The sequence below is a fragment of the Melanotaenia boesemani genome, chromosome 9 (assembly GCF_017639745.1).
Source record: "Melanotaenia boesemani isolate fMelBoe1 chromosome 9, fMelBoe1.pri, whole genome shotgun sequence".
NCBI lineage: Eukaryota > Metazoa > Chordata > Actinopteri > Atheriniformes > Melanotaeniidae > Melanotaenia > Melanotaenia boesemani.
Genome location: NC_055690.1, coordinates 12,552,170 through 12,570,513, shown reverse-complemented (window position 1 = coordinate 12,570,513; position 18,344 = coordinate 12,552,170). Strand labels below are relative to the sequence as shown.

The following is an 18,344-nucleotide window of genomic DNA, read 5'->3' as shown; positions in this document are numbered from 1 at the left end:
GCGCTCCTCCCAAATGTATGAACCGGTGGAGCAGCCGGAAAAGTTTGTCTTCCCAGTGTCCCTCTGGTTTCTGCTGCGCATTCATCTCAAGGCTGATTTTAAAAGATGGTGATGGGTTCTGTAGGTTACAGAGGATCATCTAGTTTGTATTTGTGTAGCACTTATAAGCGGAAATACTTTATTACAACAGTGAATAACAACTCTTCCTCCTGGGTGAAGAATTGTGGGTGATTGATTCTGGGGACAACCAACCTGAAAGTCAGATTCACATTTACCTTTTTGCTGGCAATGGCACAGCATGTGAAAATAAGGTCTAACACTAACCCCCCCACCAGCTCAGCTGCTGTGCGTCTGATCATCAGATCAGTAGCAGAGTAAGGACATTGTGACCTTCAGGTTTGGGGGAAGGGGCAGGTTCTCTGCTAGGACTTAAACGGGGGGCTGAACTCAACCTCTCCTCTATCAAGAATTCCCATGTTCCCACACTGGTGATTGTGTCTTAATGAATTCACTGAATACTAATCAGGCAGCCAAAGTCCAGGGGGTGGGGCAGGGCTTGACACAGACAAGGTCCTGTATAAATATGCAGAGGATAACTTTTTCCCCCCTCCCTTGCGATCATCACATTACTTTTTTGTTTGGAGAAAAAAAAATGAAACTGACATTGAGGTTGTTGCTGTTCAGATTTATGGTTTAGTCTGGTTTATTTTGCAGCTCATGTGCTGTCCGGCTTCATTTGTCAGTTTATACTAGTTTGTCCCGTTGTGGCATTGTGATAATTCTGTTTTGATTTAGCTCATGTCTTGGGGATACCATGTGATTGTTTCCTCCTGACTGCCTTCAAATCATTCCAATTGAGTTGGTTATATTTTGCTGCTGAGATCTTGTTTATATAAATCTTTCAGCACCACTGGCCAGAGGTTATATCCTCTAACATTAATCAACACTCACCACATTCTTAATCTTTTATCCAAGTCCTGTTAGCCCTACAGACAAACTCTTTATGGCTCAATCAATCACACTGACTACCTCTGAAATGTCCATTGGTACATTCTCAACAGCTCTTGGCAGGCTATTTAGTCACTGTGAGTCTGCCATAACAGAGCTGTAATAATTACCACATTCAAGACAAAGAAAAAAAATCATACCTGAAAATTAAGTTTGAACATGCAGTTGGCTATGACTTTGGGTAGTTCATTCATATGTGAGCAGGACATGTCCCTTTTAGAGCCAGAGACTCACTGAAATTAAATTAGTAAAGGTACGTTTTGTAGATGAATTTGTTGGACAATTATTTGTGGACACAAGACATTACAGGGAATATTTCTGCCTCCGCTAGAGCTGTATAATGAGACAGAGTTAATCCCATCCCATAAAACTGATCTCTAATACATCATCAGTGTTGCACAATCAAATTTGATCTCATATTTTAAGCTTCTGAGGAGACTCCCATGTTCCTGGATACTGATGGAACTTTAAAAAGCTGCGTTAACTTATACAAGCTGTGGTTGGGAAGTAATTTGTGTAAATTACTGGAGATTACTGATCTTTTTAATCACAGTCTGACACGTGATCATAATTTAATCCGTTTCAACAGTAGACCCCAATAGTAGGCCATACGAGGCCAGCACATTTTTCCACTTTTGTTTTCTTTTCCTTTTATATTTTTGCATTACTCCCGATATTTTTCATAGCTAAATTTACACATCAGCCTGTTTTTCCCTTGCATTAAAGATTTGAGTTATCTGAGTTCATTTATATGAAATATGTAAGTCACAGTTATGCGCAAGCTGAACAAATATAATTTCACATCTGTTAAAAAGTTTCAATTTGAGTTAAAATAAACAGAAGATATTCTAATAAAATAGAAAAATAAATAAGAATTGTGCATGCATGGTAAAAATCAAGGTATGCCATTAAACCAGGTCTAAAAACAGCAAGAAGAATTTAGTTTTAAGTAAACTGACACATAGTTTATCACTCACAACTGAAAAGGCTCCAACACCTCTGATGGTTTGAAAAAGAGTAATAGATTCATGGGCCTCAGTACTTTGGAAGCAGTACTGATTGACTAACAAAGCCTTGCTCCAAGATAATTATAATCCTTTTGCTCCAATATCATTAAATAATATCAGGTTATCTCAAGAGTTTCCCAGGCAACGGCCATGTTCAAGAATAGCTCAGCATAACAGTACCAGGCTGCAAATTGTTGATTTCCAGGTGAAATTAAAGTTGTTAATTTAGTTTACTCAAATGGGGTTTAAGTTTACTTTGTGGCTTGTAGCATATGTATATATATATATATATATCGTGGGTCGCGGGTAAGCTGGAGCCTATCCCAGCATTTTAGCAGATGAGAGGCAGGGCACACCCTGGACAGGTCACCAGTCTGTCGACAAACAACTATTCACACACACACTTACTCCTAGGGAGAATTTAGAATAACCAATTAACCTAACATGCATGTTTTTGGATGGTGGGAGGAAGCCGGAGAACCCGGAGAGAACCCATGCATACAAGGTGAGAACATGCAAAGGCCACCGCCCCCAGGTTCAAACCTCCCCCCAGCCGAGGCTTGAACTGGCAACCTTGCTGTGAGGCTGCAGTGCTAACCACCATATATGTATAAAAAAATCATTGTTGCAGAGTTGAATTTATCTCCCATATGTATGGGACAAAGACCATGATCTGGTGGAGTGGTCTGGCTATTACTGTAACTTGGGTTAATCTTGGAATCATTTTGACTGATTTTTTTCATGCGTGCAGTGGAGTCTTCCTTTCTTTCTTTTCTTATAGGATTTCTTGCCTAAGAGAAAACTTTACAAATGAGTTGAAAATGCTTAAGGGACTCACCTAAGTTGACAAAATGTACTTCATGTGTAGTACAGTCCTCATATTTTACTTATAAAAAGCAGCAGTAGTGACTGAATTAATCAATACTGTAACACCCAAACTTTGCTTTTTCTCCAGTATGAATAGAAACACACACGTTTTCATGTGTGTTCGTTTCCAATCAGTTTTTTTTTTTTATCATTTTGTAAAACTCCAGTCTCAGAAGGACTTAAGATGCTATTGATTTTCATTTGTACATGTGCCTCTGCTATAAACTGTGGATCATATCATCCACTGACTCTTAAAGGCAAATACATGCTGCTTGATTGAAGCCATGTGTTTCTAAGAGGCTGACTTTTGTGAGGCACAGTAAAAAAGAAAATTGGCAAGCAGACAATCCTGTTAAAAGTTCTTAATTTTAAAAACAACAAAAAAAAAAAACTTCAGGACAAATCACTGCTCCATTGTTCATTTTACATAGCGTCATATTTTGTTACATTTTCCTGTGCAGGAAAGGGAAATCCCTGGATTCTTTTCACATAATTGTGTGTGTCTTCTGTTTTTTTTTTCTAATAACTTATATAAATTGATTCATTAGTCCAAGTGTGAGTGCTCAGTCCTTTGGGTTTTTGCCAGGTTGCACGTTCAGGTAGTTTTATCCTCTTAAATGTTTTAGATTAGGTTTAATAAGGGATTTACTGACTAAACAAAGACTGTTTATTATCAAAGCGAGCATTTTAATGAATAAGCCAGTCAAAACAAGCATCAAGTAACAACTTAGAGCCAGTGGTCTAACCAAGAAGCAAAACATAGTGTTGGCTTGGGAAAAAGTCATGGGTTGCTGTATATTTCATCATGTTTTAGCACATAACATGTCAAAGTGAATATAAAAAGTAATACTGTTGTATGTGTTCAGGACATGAAGACCAGGCTTCAACAGTAGACTGTAGGTCTTTACATAATGTGCATCTGTCCACATGGCAACATAAAAAAAGCATGATAATGGTGAATCTTATCAAGTAGAACTGGCTGCCGTTTCTAGACATCTATTTGTTTTCAGTCTATGGAATCACTGAGCCGGGAAACGTTTTATCCTTGAGCAGACAGGATGAACCAGATATTAAATGATTATAGGATGACAATACTGTACCAGTTCAGTACCATACAAAATGCCTTGAGCGTGTCCTGCACACTCTGATCTCGGTCTCTTCCTCCTATTCCACCATTGTATTGCTCACAGATAATGTGACATGTTACATAATGTGCTCTCATTTCTGCTATTCTCTCTTCCTTAAGGGCGCTCAAATGTCACGATAAGAACATGTGATGAAAAAAGAGCCACTTGAGCTTCTCTATAACCTTTCAGTACAGACGAATTTTAAAAGGTTTTTCTTTATTGAATACACATCACCAACACGTTCTTAGTTTCAGTCATTGTGCAATTAAGCTTGATTAAGAGAACCTCTATCAAAGTTAGATGCCTTCTGTACCACTTTGTTGTATGTTTCCTGTGTGAAAGGTACTGATCTCTGCTTGCTTCTTATTGACTATTAAAAAACTGACAGTAGTTGGCGGTAACTGTGTCAGGTGACACTGTTGGAGGTGACATTTTATATTTTTACTTGCTGTTTGGCTAGGTATAGGCACTAAAACTGCTTTGTTAGGTTCAATAAATACTAATAATGTTTTTATTTTTGTTTTGTTTTGTAACCTTAGCCACAAGTTAAGATGGTACACTTCATCTTTTGAGTTTAATCCTTTAAACCTTTAAACCTCTAGCCATTTGAATGTATGTATGAGCTATATTGTGGTGTACTTGGTGCACAATTTCTGCAGGAGGAGGCCTCAAATTGGCCACCTGCAGAGAATTCCCATCTTACTGAATGGTTTTTATTTTGCACCCACATAATGAAACCTTGGGAGCAAAAGCGACTTGTTAGTTTAAGGAATACTCAATTTTTAGAAGGGCGGTAAGGCTGCTTAAACTCAATCCAGCTCATTTCTCTGGGGTAAAAAGCACGGTTGGTGTGTCTGAGAAGAAGGCATGAAGGCAGTGGGGTGGGACTTTAAAGACAGGCTGTGGAGTATTTTGTCCATTTGGCAGTAGGAGTCAGTTTTTTACTCAATCCCTGAAGTGTTGCATTGTCTTTTGAAAAGAGGCTCTTTGTGTTTGTGGTATGAAACTGCTCACATGATGAGCCCCAGTACTGTCAGAGAGGAATTTTGATGTCTGGCAGTACGATGTGGGGGATTCTAAAACATTCATTGCATATTTGGATGTTATTTACATGAATATTACAGCATAGATTGTAGCATCTTTGATAATCCTCTCCTCAGAAGACCTTGTATGAACTGCTTACAATTATTACCAAAGGTAATCAATTAAGAAAAGAATGCTTTGCTTTAGGTATATGCAGGCTTTTTAAATACATGGTCTACTGTCATGCGTCTCTGTCAGGCTCTGTCAGTGGGAGGAGGGTGCTGCTCAACACATCAGACATGACCCAGTTAGAAGAGCTGCACTTGTAGGACCCTATAAAGTGGATCCTACTTTGAGAGGATTTTTATACCCTTTGGCTTTCTTGTTCTCACCACATGCTCTCTTCTTTGCTCTGCTCTCCTCTCGGATGGAGGTAATAGGCTTCTCCTTTAAATTTAATTTCAGTCTTCAGTACTGCAAAATATGTCTATACCAGTTCGTAGATGTTTTACATATTTCTTTTTAGCACGCACATGACTTCTTTGTCTATTTAAATTACTAAATTTTATTTAAGGCTGAATCTACCCAAAATTGGCTTTGATTTCATTCATGTCCCCACGACACAGTAACAGTCAGGTGACCTTGATACAAAAACAACTGACTGCTTTCACTATTTTCATGCTTTGGATTCCAACAACTAGTTTAGCACACGTGTGTCTAGATTCACAAGAGACAGGCCTCCGTATGCAGTGCATTTTAGAAAAGATAATGAGGGGATTGTTCACAGATGCTGCTGAGGTCTTTAACGTTCTCTTTCTGTGTGTTACTTTTATTTGACTTCTCTCTGCTGTAAGGAGGAGGAAGAATGTCTAATTTTCTGTATGAGATCAAAAGAGATGCAGTTGAGGTTGCAGGAGGATTTATTGCTGGAGTGAGGCAAACAGAAAATATCAAAACCCTCGTGTGTTAAGCTCATTCTCCCCACACAGCCAGAAAATGTTTTCTTTTGAAAGTTAGTTGCTACTTATTTAGCACCCTCCATTTTCAGCTCGTGTAAGTTTCCTGCACTGCGTTCTGCTGTTAAGCCTCAGACCTATTACTGTTTTGACCACTGCTTAATGAAGCAGAAGTTCATTTTCCTCTTGTAATTGGTGTGCTTATTAATTGCCGGCTGTCGTCAGAAACTGTGAGACAAATGAGTGGTGTGATTAGATAAGACCATTCTTAAATGAAAGCTTGTAGCAAAAGCAGCAAATAGATCAATAAAACAAACTGTTCATTCCACTTGAGGCCACAACTGCTGACTGATGGGTGGACATGGAAAGAAATGAGGTGGTGTTACCGTAGAGGGGCACATGGCTCGTAAAGCAGCTAACAGTGTGCAATGTTTTGTGTTTATCTTTAGCCTAATTCCTTATGGAATAACAATTTATTAAATTAGAAATTAAATTTGGCTCATTTTAACTCAATTTATTTTACAGCCTTTACATTTTTCTGCTTTGTAAGTACTTGGACACTAAAAATGTTGCATTTCAATTAATATTATTTTATTTATGTTTACAAAATTACAGGCTTTATATTATGCCACTGTTACAAATATAAAGTAAAAAACACTCATGTCTGGAACACAAACAATATACAAATAACATTTCATACACTTTTACAATTATTGATTTTATCATTTATGAGGTCATGATGATGTCATGACTAACCAATTTTGAAAGGCATGACCAGTGGCCTTCAAAATTCAACAGAAATGTACACAAAGAGCCAGCTCAACAGAGCGGCCTTTGTCAATGGAGCACACGTCAGACTTCCTGGATGCTTTAAATAACCTATATGCTAAACAATGTTAAGCACAAAGAATGTCTCTTATCAACAGCTGTAAGGTTAAAATTATCCAAAACCTAATTCCCATCATAATAAGGCGATCTCTGAGTTGAGCAAATAATATTGGTCCCTGTGCAGCCAGCTGTGGAACAGGTTTTTAGGTAATATGCACGAAATTCATCAGTATAAAAGAAAAAAAATCTTCTTCACATGGCTTTTTATTAGTTTAAAAAGGTCTGTCAGTTAACTGCTTTATCTCAAGATCTGTTTGATCTGTTTAACTGAAGTTTCCATAAGCAAAAAGAACAAAATGTTAGGATCCTGCTGTATAAATTATGATCAGACAAGGTTATTCAGGGAAACTTTAAACCTAAAATAGTTAAAAACAAAACACTTTGTTAAAGATGCACAACTGAACTTTGGCCAGTTATTTGCACTTTGGCACACTTTGGCCTAACAAAAGGGGGTGCTGCTAATCCGGCATCCATCTTGCATCCTGCCTCTTCTCTGAGCTTTTTTTAGACAATAGATCATAAGTGATGAAAATGTAAAGTTTAAATATTGAAAAATGTTCATTATTTTACAGTTTTAAAGAAAGTGATCCCAACCAGAACCAAATTATAATGCATTCATGTTTCAACAATCCACCAAGTTTTAACTTTTATTTCATCCTGCTAACAAACATTATATCTAGAATAGTTGGTTTCTTGCTGCAGAAGATGAAAAATCATGGGGACCTCATATGAATATGACCAAATAATTTGACTCTGTGTGCATTTATAGTGGGTTGACCTTTTCTGGGGTTGGAGGTAGTAAATACCAGAACAAAGAGGGGGGAAATGCGTCATGAAGATGACAAGAACGCTCTGTATGAATGATCAAAGGTTGTTTGTTATCACAGGCCTGGTTAGTCATATGATTTCCTGTGTTTTTATAATTATAAATCAAAACTGAACAAAAGTCTCCAGACTGGCAGATCTTCAGTGAGGTCATGTGGTTCTTGTCTGGCAGTGTGTAGTAAGCGTCAAGCAGGAAAAAACACAACAGCAGCTGTAAAGCAAAGAAATATTGATCAAAGACTAGCTTGATAGAAAACCAGTGAGTAGACTATTGGCTAAATGACACTGAATGCCAGTCACTGAGAGCAGAATATATTTATATGCTTCACTGTGCACATCACATATCCCACATTCTTCAGATACTCCATTTTAATCCTCCTTTTCTCTGCATCCCCTCCATCCTTCATCTTAACATCTCTCCTCAAATTAAACTTCAGATCCCCATTTCCCTCTCAAAAATAAATAAATAAACACAAATAAATCACCAGCTCATCCAGCAAAAGTGTCCACATAGCTGTAAGCTCCTCAGAGGCGACCGAGTTGATCCTTCTAGGACAACAAAGAGAATTGAAACATGATAAGAAAGGCAGGTATGCATGCTGAACATGTCAATGTGTGCTCAGTGTTTCAAGTGAAGGAGCAGACACGCCTCAACATGCAGACATGGTTGTGTGGATAGATGAGTCACCCAGGGGGTCTTAAGGCTGATGTGACACTGTGAACCTGTGGCTGTAATTTTTTATTTAAAGCTCAGAAAAGTGAACTGGGAGAGAATGAGAATGAGGTTAGCTCCACATTAACATGCTAACAATATCAATTTAAATCAATAATTGATTGATCCTGGACCTGGAGTTTCTGGTTTATGTAAAATTGTCTCGTCTGGAGCAAGATCCAAGCTCCATATCTGTCCTTTTTATTTTCTTTTTATGCAATTGTCCAGAGGAAAATACAGAAAAAAGTGCAAAGAACAAATGAAAGTGGGTGTAATTTTGACTTTTTGCATTCCTGAATCTCCAGGTGTTGCATTGCTGTTTTTAATTGCTGTTGCATTTCCAGGCTTCTTTTAAATGATGCTCCAAACACAAAAGCGAATGCCAGCTAACTGAGCTAACACATCCGCACTCTAATTTCCTGGCCACCAAATTTCTCCCCAGCTTTAGCGGTAGCCTCCCCCCTGGAATGATAACCTTGAATGGTATTGTCTCAGGGTATGAAGGAGGGTAAAGAAATTCCCCGGCTCTTGACAGAGAGCAGGGAGACTTGACAAAAGGCATCAGCACTCTGCAAATCAGAGAATGTGGGGGATATGAAAAGAGGGCAGTTTCTCATTCAGGTAAAAAGCTTCGACGGGGGGGTAAAAAAAAAAGAAAAAAAGAATGGGGACCAATAGCTCAACCCTGGTGGAATAAAACTCTTCTCTGGGTTCCTTTAGAGCAGTGAAAATCCACTTTCAAAACCGAGCTCTTTTACAATGATGAAATGTGAGGCAAGGAGAGACAAAATAAAGATTACTATATTAGAACAGAATCACGGATCTGAACACTGATATAGGGGGCTGATTGTATTGGCTTAAGTCCTTTTAACGCAGCTCTCTCCCAGTTCATACAAGAGCCTTTCATAGGAGCTATTAGGCCTGAGATAGTCACTCTGATGATGGCCACGTGGAGATCAATTGAAACTTGATCTGTGAATAAGCTACATGGGCTCTTATACTCTGCACTGCACCCTTTACCTGACCCTTTTTTCTTCCTCTTCACTTCCTTCTCCACGCAACTCTATAATACATTAGCTGGTTACCATAACAACTAAAGTAAAACTCCAAAATTGATAAACAATGATAATTGGCTAAGTAAAACAGCAAAGAGAGGAAACATGTCCGTATTGACAGACCAATACTTTGAACTGATGACAGCTTGTTCTTGTAATTGAGATTGTGATTGGTAAGGAAAATCTGTTCTAAGGATTCTTAATAAACTCTTTGAAAGAGTATTGGTGATAGAATATTCCTCAATTCCCCATCCTTCTGTTCTGAAGTGCCATGTAGCTGCTGCATGGCCCCTGAAACAGTCCTCTGCTGAATCCCAGCAACTTTCCTCATGGCAGCTCAGTGGAGTCTTGCAATGATTTCATCATGAAACGACCATCTGCTCGGAGCAAAATGAAGTTGTTCATGTCTTCTGAAAGAGAAAGTGTCCCACATATGCTTTGAGAAATCAAAGGAAATTCATAGATTTGAACAGGAAGAGATTGAATTCAGTTTTTGAAATTATTAAAAGAAAAAGTCATTTGAAGCATGAGGAAGACGAAGATTTCAGATCTGATCTATTATATTTGTTACGTCATAAAAATGTCTTGTTAATATTGCAGCCAAATATGAATGATTAAAACACTCAACCTGTGAATAAAATGTCCATGGCTCTGTACAATATCGCTCCAATGAGAGTACAAGTTACGTTGTCAGAGTCAGTTCTCAGAGTTAGTGTACAACACTCTTGACTTGACCGTACAAAATGAAAAACATAGTTTGTAACTCCTTACGTGTGCATACAGTCCAATAACAAATGTGGTACAAGATTCTAAGCTGGTGCTATGCTGGTGGTCCTGGATTTCAGCTTCACTCTCTATTTTCTGTCTCAGTCTTGCTCTTGAGTATAAGTAAACAGCATAGGTTGTGCAATTTTTTTTTTTGCATCCAGTGAAGATGCATTCCTGCAATGAATCAGTAAGGTTGGTTAGCTAGCCTAGTCAGATACACAACTTGATATTATAGCTGGCTAGTTCAAGACCCGTGCATTGTTTTAGACCTGTTTATACAGTTAATTATGGGTTGGTTTTCGCTTGCCTTATAATCAGAGATTCAATGTGTCATGCATCCCTGATTTCAGAGCCCCAGTAAAAATCCTCAACCAAAAATTTAGGAAAAACTGTCCAACTGAACAGTATGTCATAAATATTTCATACACTTTCATACAGTTTTCACATACTTTGGGTATTTAAGTCAAGAAATTTGGAATATTCAGGATGATTCATTGTTTAGTTGCTGTCTGTGATTAAAGGTCATAAACTTTTAGGGTTAAGTGTTGCAGTAGCTGTCAACCGCACACTTAATGTCACGCATCTCCACCCGATTATTTGTGCCAATCAGGGTGTATTACTGTCATCTTTGGTAATAAGAAAGACAGAAAGTACGTGAATATAGCAGGATGCATGCAGAATCAGAGCCTGAAGGTACAGCAGTTGCCTCAGATAGCACCACATATTTTAAACAGCTTGGCCCACAAACATTATGTTACAAAATGTCTTTCTCTTTTGGTCTAATCTGTTTTTCCCCTCATCTCAGTCTCAAGCCTTCCTACCTCCAGTTTTCAATAACCCACATAGTGAGTGTGGATGATGGGATTTGATGGAATTAACTATCCTGGGAAAAATAAATAAATCAAATAGATAAAAAACCAAAAGAAAATGTGTTACATCATTTAATACAGACCTGAATAACACTTTCATATTTGTATTCATCTGCCCCCACAGTGATTTGTTTAATGCAGTATCTGCCTTAATGATGTCAAGGTAAAATGTGTGCTCACTTTGATTTCAACCACTTAAATGTTGCAGGTTCAGTGAGTTTTACTGCAGAAATAACAGGCAATGAAGATAGTATCCAGTAAAGTAATTTCTGGTTCTTAGTAGTTACACAATGGAAATCAAGTCCTCCCTCCTTCCCCTCCTGCTCGTCTTTGCAAGGTGTTCAGGATTAAGAGTCATCATCATAATCTGACCTGATGTGGAAACTATGCACCAAAATGCTGCAGAGCAGAGTTGTCTAATGGTTGTCATTGTTTTTGGATACATGTTAGATGATCAAAGTTAGTTTTTATTTTAAAATGGACGTATTTCACGTTGATGGATAAAATAAAATATTGACGTCATTTTGGAATAAAGCCGCGTTTTTCCTTTCTTATCCCTTCACTTTGCTGCAAAGAAACTCAATTTGATGACATGCTGCTGTATCTCAGCCTACACTTGAAAGAGAATTTTAAATTTTGTTTAATATTAATCATGAATACATTATCATGCTGACATGCTTTACAGTCTTTACTGTTACAAATTTGAATCAAAACACATTTGATAAAATTATATAAGTGAGAATATTCAAATGACTGTGTGTTTGTGTGCAGATACTATTAAATGCATTTTGGTACATTGCACAATAGTGGGCGTTCAAGTTCATCAGGCTAACATGGCGCTTGCTCAAACAAGAATTTAGATGCTCTGCTCCTGTGTTGGTTTTATTGTGCTGCTTCTATAGAAATGCTGGTATTTCGTAGGTCTGATGAAGAAACTCAGCTAAAACTCCCCTAAGGGTTTTGGGGGAGTAATGGCTGATTCGTAATATGTGAAAATTCCTGGATCCTTTCTGAACCTTAGCTATAATGACACAGACTTGGCCAGTCTTTTTCTTTTTTTTTAATACACCCTCATTCTCATCAACATGCCAGAGTTTCACTGAATTGATTTTCTACCAGTAGTTCCACAGTCAGCCAGACTGTTTTTCTCACTGAACTGCGCCAGTGACATTCGCTGTCCTTTTGGCTGCGACAAGGGGAAACACAGATGTCTTTTTCAGTTTTTCCACTCCACCTCAGATGTTAGCCAGTTTGTCCATCCCATCTCCATTAGCATTTGGATTAATTCCTACTTGTTATCAGGTCTAGATGTAATAAGGCAGCTCTGGATGGCAGAGCTAATCACGTTGGAAGGCAGTGCTTTCTTTTCTCCTTTTTACTCTGCTGCCATCCTCACATCCCAAAACTGATAGTGGGGCAGAAGCATCAGAGGGGATTAAGCTAATGTGATGGTGGAGCCACCTACCAGGGGCCCCCACGGGGAAATTTTAAGAGACAGTCCTTGACATCCAAGGAATAACTTGTCAAGACCTGGCTACGGGCAAATATTGAGGATATTAATCCTTAATGTAATGGCCTTGACTAGATTTAACTCTTGTCTCTGTGAGCAGCTTTAAGCACAGTCATAAGTCTCTTTAACCACTGACATAAAGCAGTCCCTCAAGGATTCTCCAGAGCTTTACAGTAATTATTGCGTACCAAAAATGCTTGTGTTTTTCACTCATGCCTGTGTGAAAAATTACCAAGCTATTTGCATATGTTCATTGCTCGTTTTGCAGGAATTTTATGAGCTGCTGGCATAGGAGTCCTTTGTTCATTGCAGTAAAAATGTGATGAAGTGATAAAATCACAACCCATGTCATTTAACAAAGTGTTGTTTGGCTTGTGGTAAAACTGATGGGACAGGCCAGAACTGCCTCTCTGCCAGTTTTTACCAGACGAGGACATATTGTTTGTCTTTTTGATAGTTTTGATTTAACTATTTATCTCACCTTGCTGGGAATTGGGGTGAAAATTTTAAATGAAAACACATCACATTGCATATTTATTCACAGTAATTAAAAGAAGAACTGCAAGGTCTCCCAAAAAACGATACCGGCCTTCCTCAGGCAGCTTGGTGATGAGAGTCTGTCCTTGGTTCAGGTTTCCTCTCACAAGCTTTGCCTTGTCAGAGTCTGGCCCTGTTTTGTAATATATATGAACTTCTAGTGATGAGTTGTGTTGCTGCACTTCCCTCATTGCTTCTCTTTATCTTGTTCTCAGGTCTGCTCATTGGGTCTGGCTGCGCACTCTATCCATTGGGATGGGACAGCGAGGAAATACAACAGACCTGTAACAACAGCTCAAACCAGTTTCAGCTGGGTAAGATGTCATCCTGAAAGCTCCATCAAACACTCTGAACAGGCCTGAATTAAAGACAAATTCTTCAGGACTTTGTTTCTTATTCATTTTGGTCTCAGAGCAGAAAAATGCATTAATTGTTTTTTTTATATTTGGCTACCTGTTTTCAGAACACAGACATACGATTCTCATTTTATCATATACGCTACAGCCATGATTTCAATGTGTTTAAAATGCATGATAAAAGTCAACCAATCCTCCAGTAGCTGGTGAGTGTTTTATAGCTATAAATATGTGCTGAGAATAACTAGAAGCTCGATTTGTACTCTGTATGCAGCTGGCATTATCAGGACTATCTCACACACAGTAATGCGCTACTTTATCAGCCACAAGGGAGGTGGAAGAGCCGTTCATTCTGCAGCTGCTCCTTCATTTGATCTAGTCAAAGAACGCTTTATTTTTATTTTTTATTTTTTTTACTTCATTTAAATATTTTATGGAGAATTGCAATATTAGTAATTGTCAGAAGAGAAAACTGAGAAGTAGTTTAGTGTCATTCTGTTGTCAAAGTAAAAAAAAAAATCTTTCTTTAATTTCTCATTATTGTGGTTGATTTAGTAGAAGTGACGTTTTGAGCTCAGAGTGGCTGGGTGGAAAAATAATTTAGTCACTGCAAATAACCTAGCTGTGCAAAATTCTTGTCTTCATGGTAGATCTATTAATATGGTCAGTGGAGTGAGTTTATTTAATGTGGACCTTAAGAAAACACAGCCAGATTCTAAGAAATTCTGCTGTTTTCTTCACAAATCAAAGCAAAGGTTTGCACAGGGGAAATACCTTTACCTGGCTGAGCCATCAAAGATCCACCAAATATGGACTATTTTTATTTAATGACTGAATGAGCCTTATCTCATCTTATCTAAAACATTTAACTCTTTTTTTTTTTTTTTTTTTTTTTTAGTTGACAGCATAAATGTCCCCAGTTAAGTAGCATAAAGGTAAAACTGCCCAACATTGCTGCGGGTATGTAGTGAAAGTGCACACCTACATGGTGGTTCCTGGAGAAATTGAAGTCCTTTAAATCTTCTTTAAATTTTTTTTTAAGGAGAAACAGAAGATTGAGCAGCCTGCCCAGCAATAACAAAAGCCCCGATTTCAGATCTTTTTATCATATTGAGTTCGTCCAAAAATTGGTGAGCTATTATTATCACCTCTGCTGCTGGATTTCAAGGTAAAAAGTGTCATTATGGAATTAAAATAAGCTATAAAAGAGAAGCAGATTTTAGAGTCAATACTGGCTTCAGACTACAGGGTGAGACAACTCCAGGATTTTCCATTTGTATTGTAGAAGTTTTTTTTTTTTTTTTTCTTTTGTGCTTCCACATACTGAATAACTCTTTTGTGGTCTTACCAGTCTCAAGGCCAGAGGTCTGTTTTTTGTCATTTGTCAACAGTTGATTAGCCTCATGAGGAAAAGAGTTATCTGGTTATTTGTGATGTTGTTCAAAGAAAGCTAATGGCGAAGGTGACCTACAGGGCATGACCTGCTTTATTCTACTTGTAACTGGCTGATGCTAATTCTAACCACAAACCACTTTCTTTACTGTAATTTCCTTAAGTTTTCATCAAAATTTGGTTTTTGGTATTTTCAAAGCCTTTCTTTTGAAAATGCTGATTTTTGTTCCTTTCTTTGTCAAGATGATTGCACATGGCACATTCCTGAGTTTTCTAAGTGACTTAAGAAAGAACTATCAAGTTAAGTGCCTTTTATATGCTTGACTGATTTATAAATCAGTCCTTTGTGATGACTTAACAAAAATGAAAGGAAGACATTAATTTTAAAATGGTCAGGTACAAGGACTGGAGTGAGAAAGTGAAAAATCAGCAAAGATAAACATTGAAATACCTTTAAAAAAGGCAGCAAAACCACTGATCATGACTATTTTAAAAGGTTACAAGTAAGCCTGACTCACTATATAGTACTACAATATATAAAATTGAAGCAAGCTCTAGGGGTCAATGAAACATCATGATCAGCAACTAAACCAAAATAAGGATATTAGTTCTGTTACTGTGAAGTGAAGACATACAAGTTAATAAATATTTACCAGCCATGTGATAAGAACTGTCAATTCACCAACAGATAAATAGATAAGTTGCTGTCAGAGAAATTATGGGTTCACACACATTACAGCTGACAATATGTCAGCGGCTGTTTGCTGCAGCGTCTGTATGAGCCGTCTCCACGTTATCCAGATGGGCTTAATTCTCACTGACTAAATATAATCACTGAAATTTCAGAGCATGTCATCAGAAGTAATTATGTTGGCTATCCAGCATTCATTTTGTGATTTCCTCTTTGAAAGAACTGGTTCTTGGCTCTGTACTGTTTACAACAGTGTTTGCATCTGTGTGCCAGTCACTGCTTCAGGAAGATTAAATTTGCTTGTTTAAGACTGTAGTTATTCCACTTTAACCCCACTCTCATTAGTGCTGTGACAAGATGATTTTCTCCCATGTGAGCAGCAGATTTCACACAAATTATGTGTTTGCCACATTTGAATTTTTTCTTCATTAATTCATCTTGCATTTATTAATCATGAGGAGAATAGGCAGAACTTCACTGTGAACGTAGCTACAGACCGCATATACTGCATGTATATTCAGTTTAATGATTGGCAAATCATTTTGAGAATAGAAAACAGCATTATCTATTAGTGCCACCCTGATTCACAGGAAATAGTACAGTCTGAAATCTGAAAATGAGATGTGGTTAAATATTCATTTTCAGATTTGGCCATTGGAATGGGGTTTCGACAGTGAGAACACAGCTAATGTGCTTTAGTAGCATTTCCTGTTCTCATTCCACTCAGCTTTGACAATTAAACAGTCAGGTAAAGGTACAAAATCTGATGTTTACAATGAGCATTCCTGTCTCAGACAAATTTTACTCAGTATTTTGTGCAACTGGCAAACTTTCAGAAACATTTCCAAAAAATCCAGCCCACATTTTTCACATACCAGACTGTTTGCAAATGAGGTTAAGCTATGTTCTCTGCATTTGTTTTAACACTTTTCACAAGCAGAAGGGAAATGTAGTAGGAGCCTGAACAAAATGTTAACCAGCTGAGACCATTAACAGTAGCATGTTAAGGTTAAGACCAAAAATGGTCAGTAGCACTGTATTCATTACACGGCTTATATAGATTATGTATATGAAATCAACCATGACTCTAAAATTTATCATCCCTGGCATGAGGGATCCTTTGGATTTGAGTATCTATCCTCCTGCCATATATAATCTCAGTGAAGGAAAAAACATAAAACAGTGATTGTTTTATTGTGGATATATTAGATTTATCAAGTTTTTTTTTACTTTTTTTTTTTAAGTGGTTTGTAAATTTAGAGCTTGTCCTTCCAACACCTACTTATGTTAAATCTAAATCAAATGATGGGTTCCTTCATTGGTCAACAGCTTATCTGTCCACATTTAATTTAAATTAATTCATGGGTTTGTTGGGGCTTTCTGACAGCAGGGGCAGATGATATAAAGACTGAGGACACGGTCTCCTGAATCCTCTGTTTCTGCAGGCTCTTGTCAGATTGGCTGGGCGTACTACTGCACAGGAGCAGGCGCGGCCGCCGCCATGCTGCTCTGCACCTGGTTGTCCTGTTTCGCCGGGAAGAAGCAGAAGCAGTACCCGTACTGAGGACAGCATCTGCGAGACGGGGACAGACCCAGACCTCGAGCGGTACAATAAAAGGGAGAGGGCTCCGACTCTGTGGATTCACATCAGTACAGCACATCAGGCACCAAAGACACTAAGTCATTATGGTGCACATTGTGGGACTTTACTCATTTAATAACTGCAGGGACTCTTTCATAATGCAGCACACACACATGGCTTTGAAAACTGGCTACATCTCTTAAAAAAACAAAGATAAAAGCTGTATGGACCAATCCTGTTTGTAAAATTGTTACATGACTTTTTCTTTAACGAAGTGTTCTCTCTTTTCTGTCTTCTTCTACAGTCATTGATGTTTCTGTGATAGTGTTGCCCTGCAATGAACAGACAAGTAATATTCCCTCATTATTACCTGAAATGTATCTGCCACCTCTTTGTGTCTCATTCTTGCCTTAAACACAACCTGAAATGCAATAATCCCTAAAATGTAAAGCAGAGCCGCACTGACTGCCTGCCTCCTCAACTCAGACTTTTAAAAAAAAAGATTTAAGCAGAGTTTATTTAACACATTCATAAGATATACATTGTGTATGGTAATGTATTTTATCATCTTATCACATGTTTTGTATTCACTCTGAATATTCTTGATCATTCTTTTTTTGTTTTGTAAATAAATGTTTACTGAAATTCTGTTTCTAAGCGTATATTCAGTGACAGATTTCTGCACGCCCTGAAGCAAAATGAGCAGGCCTGTGCTTGCATTCCTAAAAAGCTGTTCCCACGACTTCTTTATCTCAGTAGCTTTTGCTACATATGGGAGTCCATTTTCCTCCCCCAATCAATTAAGACGATAAAGACAGGCAGCTCTGTGAATTTAACTTTTCCCTGTTATTGATGAGATAAATCTCATGACCTCTAGTTAGAGTATTTGCCTTTTGATCAGGTTTCTCAACTTCAAAGTCTCAGAGTCTTCCAGACAAAGCCTGAGATGTAATCATTCCCTGGGAAATTGGGCTGCTCTACATCCATCAGGCTATCAGCTTAATGTCAAGGGGTATCTAATAGTTCCTGCACCTGCCATCACATTGTGAATAACAATAATGATAACCTCTTCATCGCAGCTTCTATGATGTGTGCATCATTAGAGATGCAAACTTTTCAGTTGCTATTGTTAGCTTTTTGTACCTCTCCTGGTTTTTTTTTTTCTTTGTTT

The 18,344-nt window shown here is 37.9% G+C and overlaps 1 protein-coding gene across 1 annotated transcript in view; it reads left to right on the top strand.

The window, feature by feature from the left end:
• Positions 1 to 17,823, top strand: part of LOC121645882 (LHFPL tetraspan subfamily member 6 protein) — a 43,298-nt gene extending 25,475 nt beyond the window's left edge. The window contains exons 3-4 of the mRNA XM_041994641.1: positions 13,368 to 13,466; positions 17,037 to 17,823. Coding sequence (XP_041850575.1) covers positions 13,368 to 13,466; positions 17,037 to 17,155 — 218 coding nt within the window. The 3' untranslated portion in view covers positions 17,156 to 17,823. The remainder of the gene's footprint in view (positions 1 to 13,367; positions 13,467 to 17,036) is intronic.
• The last annotated feature ends 521 nt before the right edge of the window (positions 17,824 to 18,344 follow it).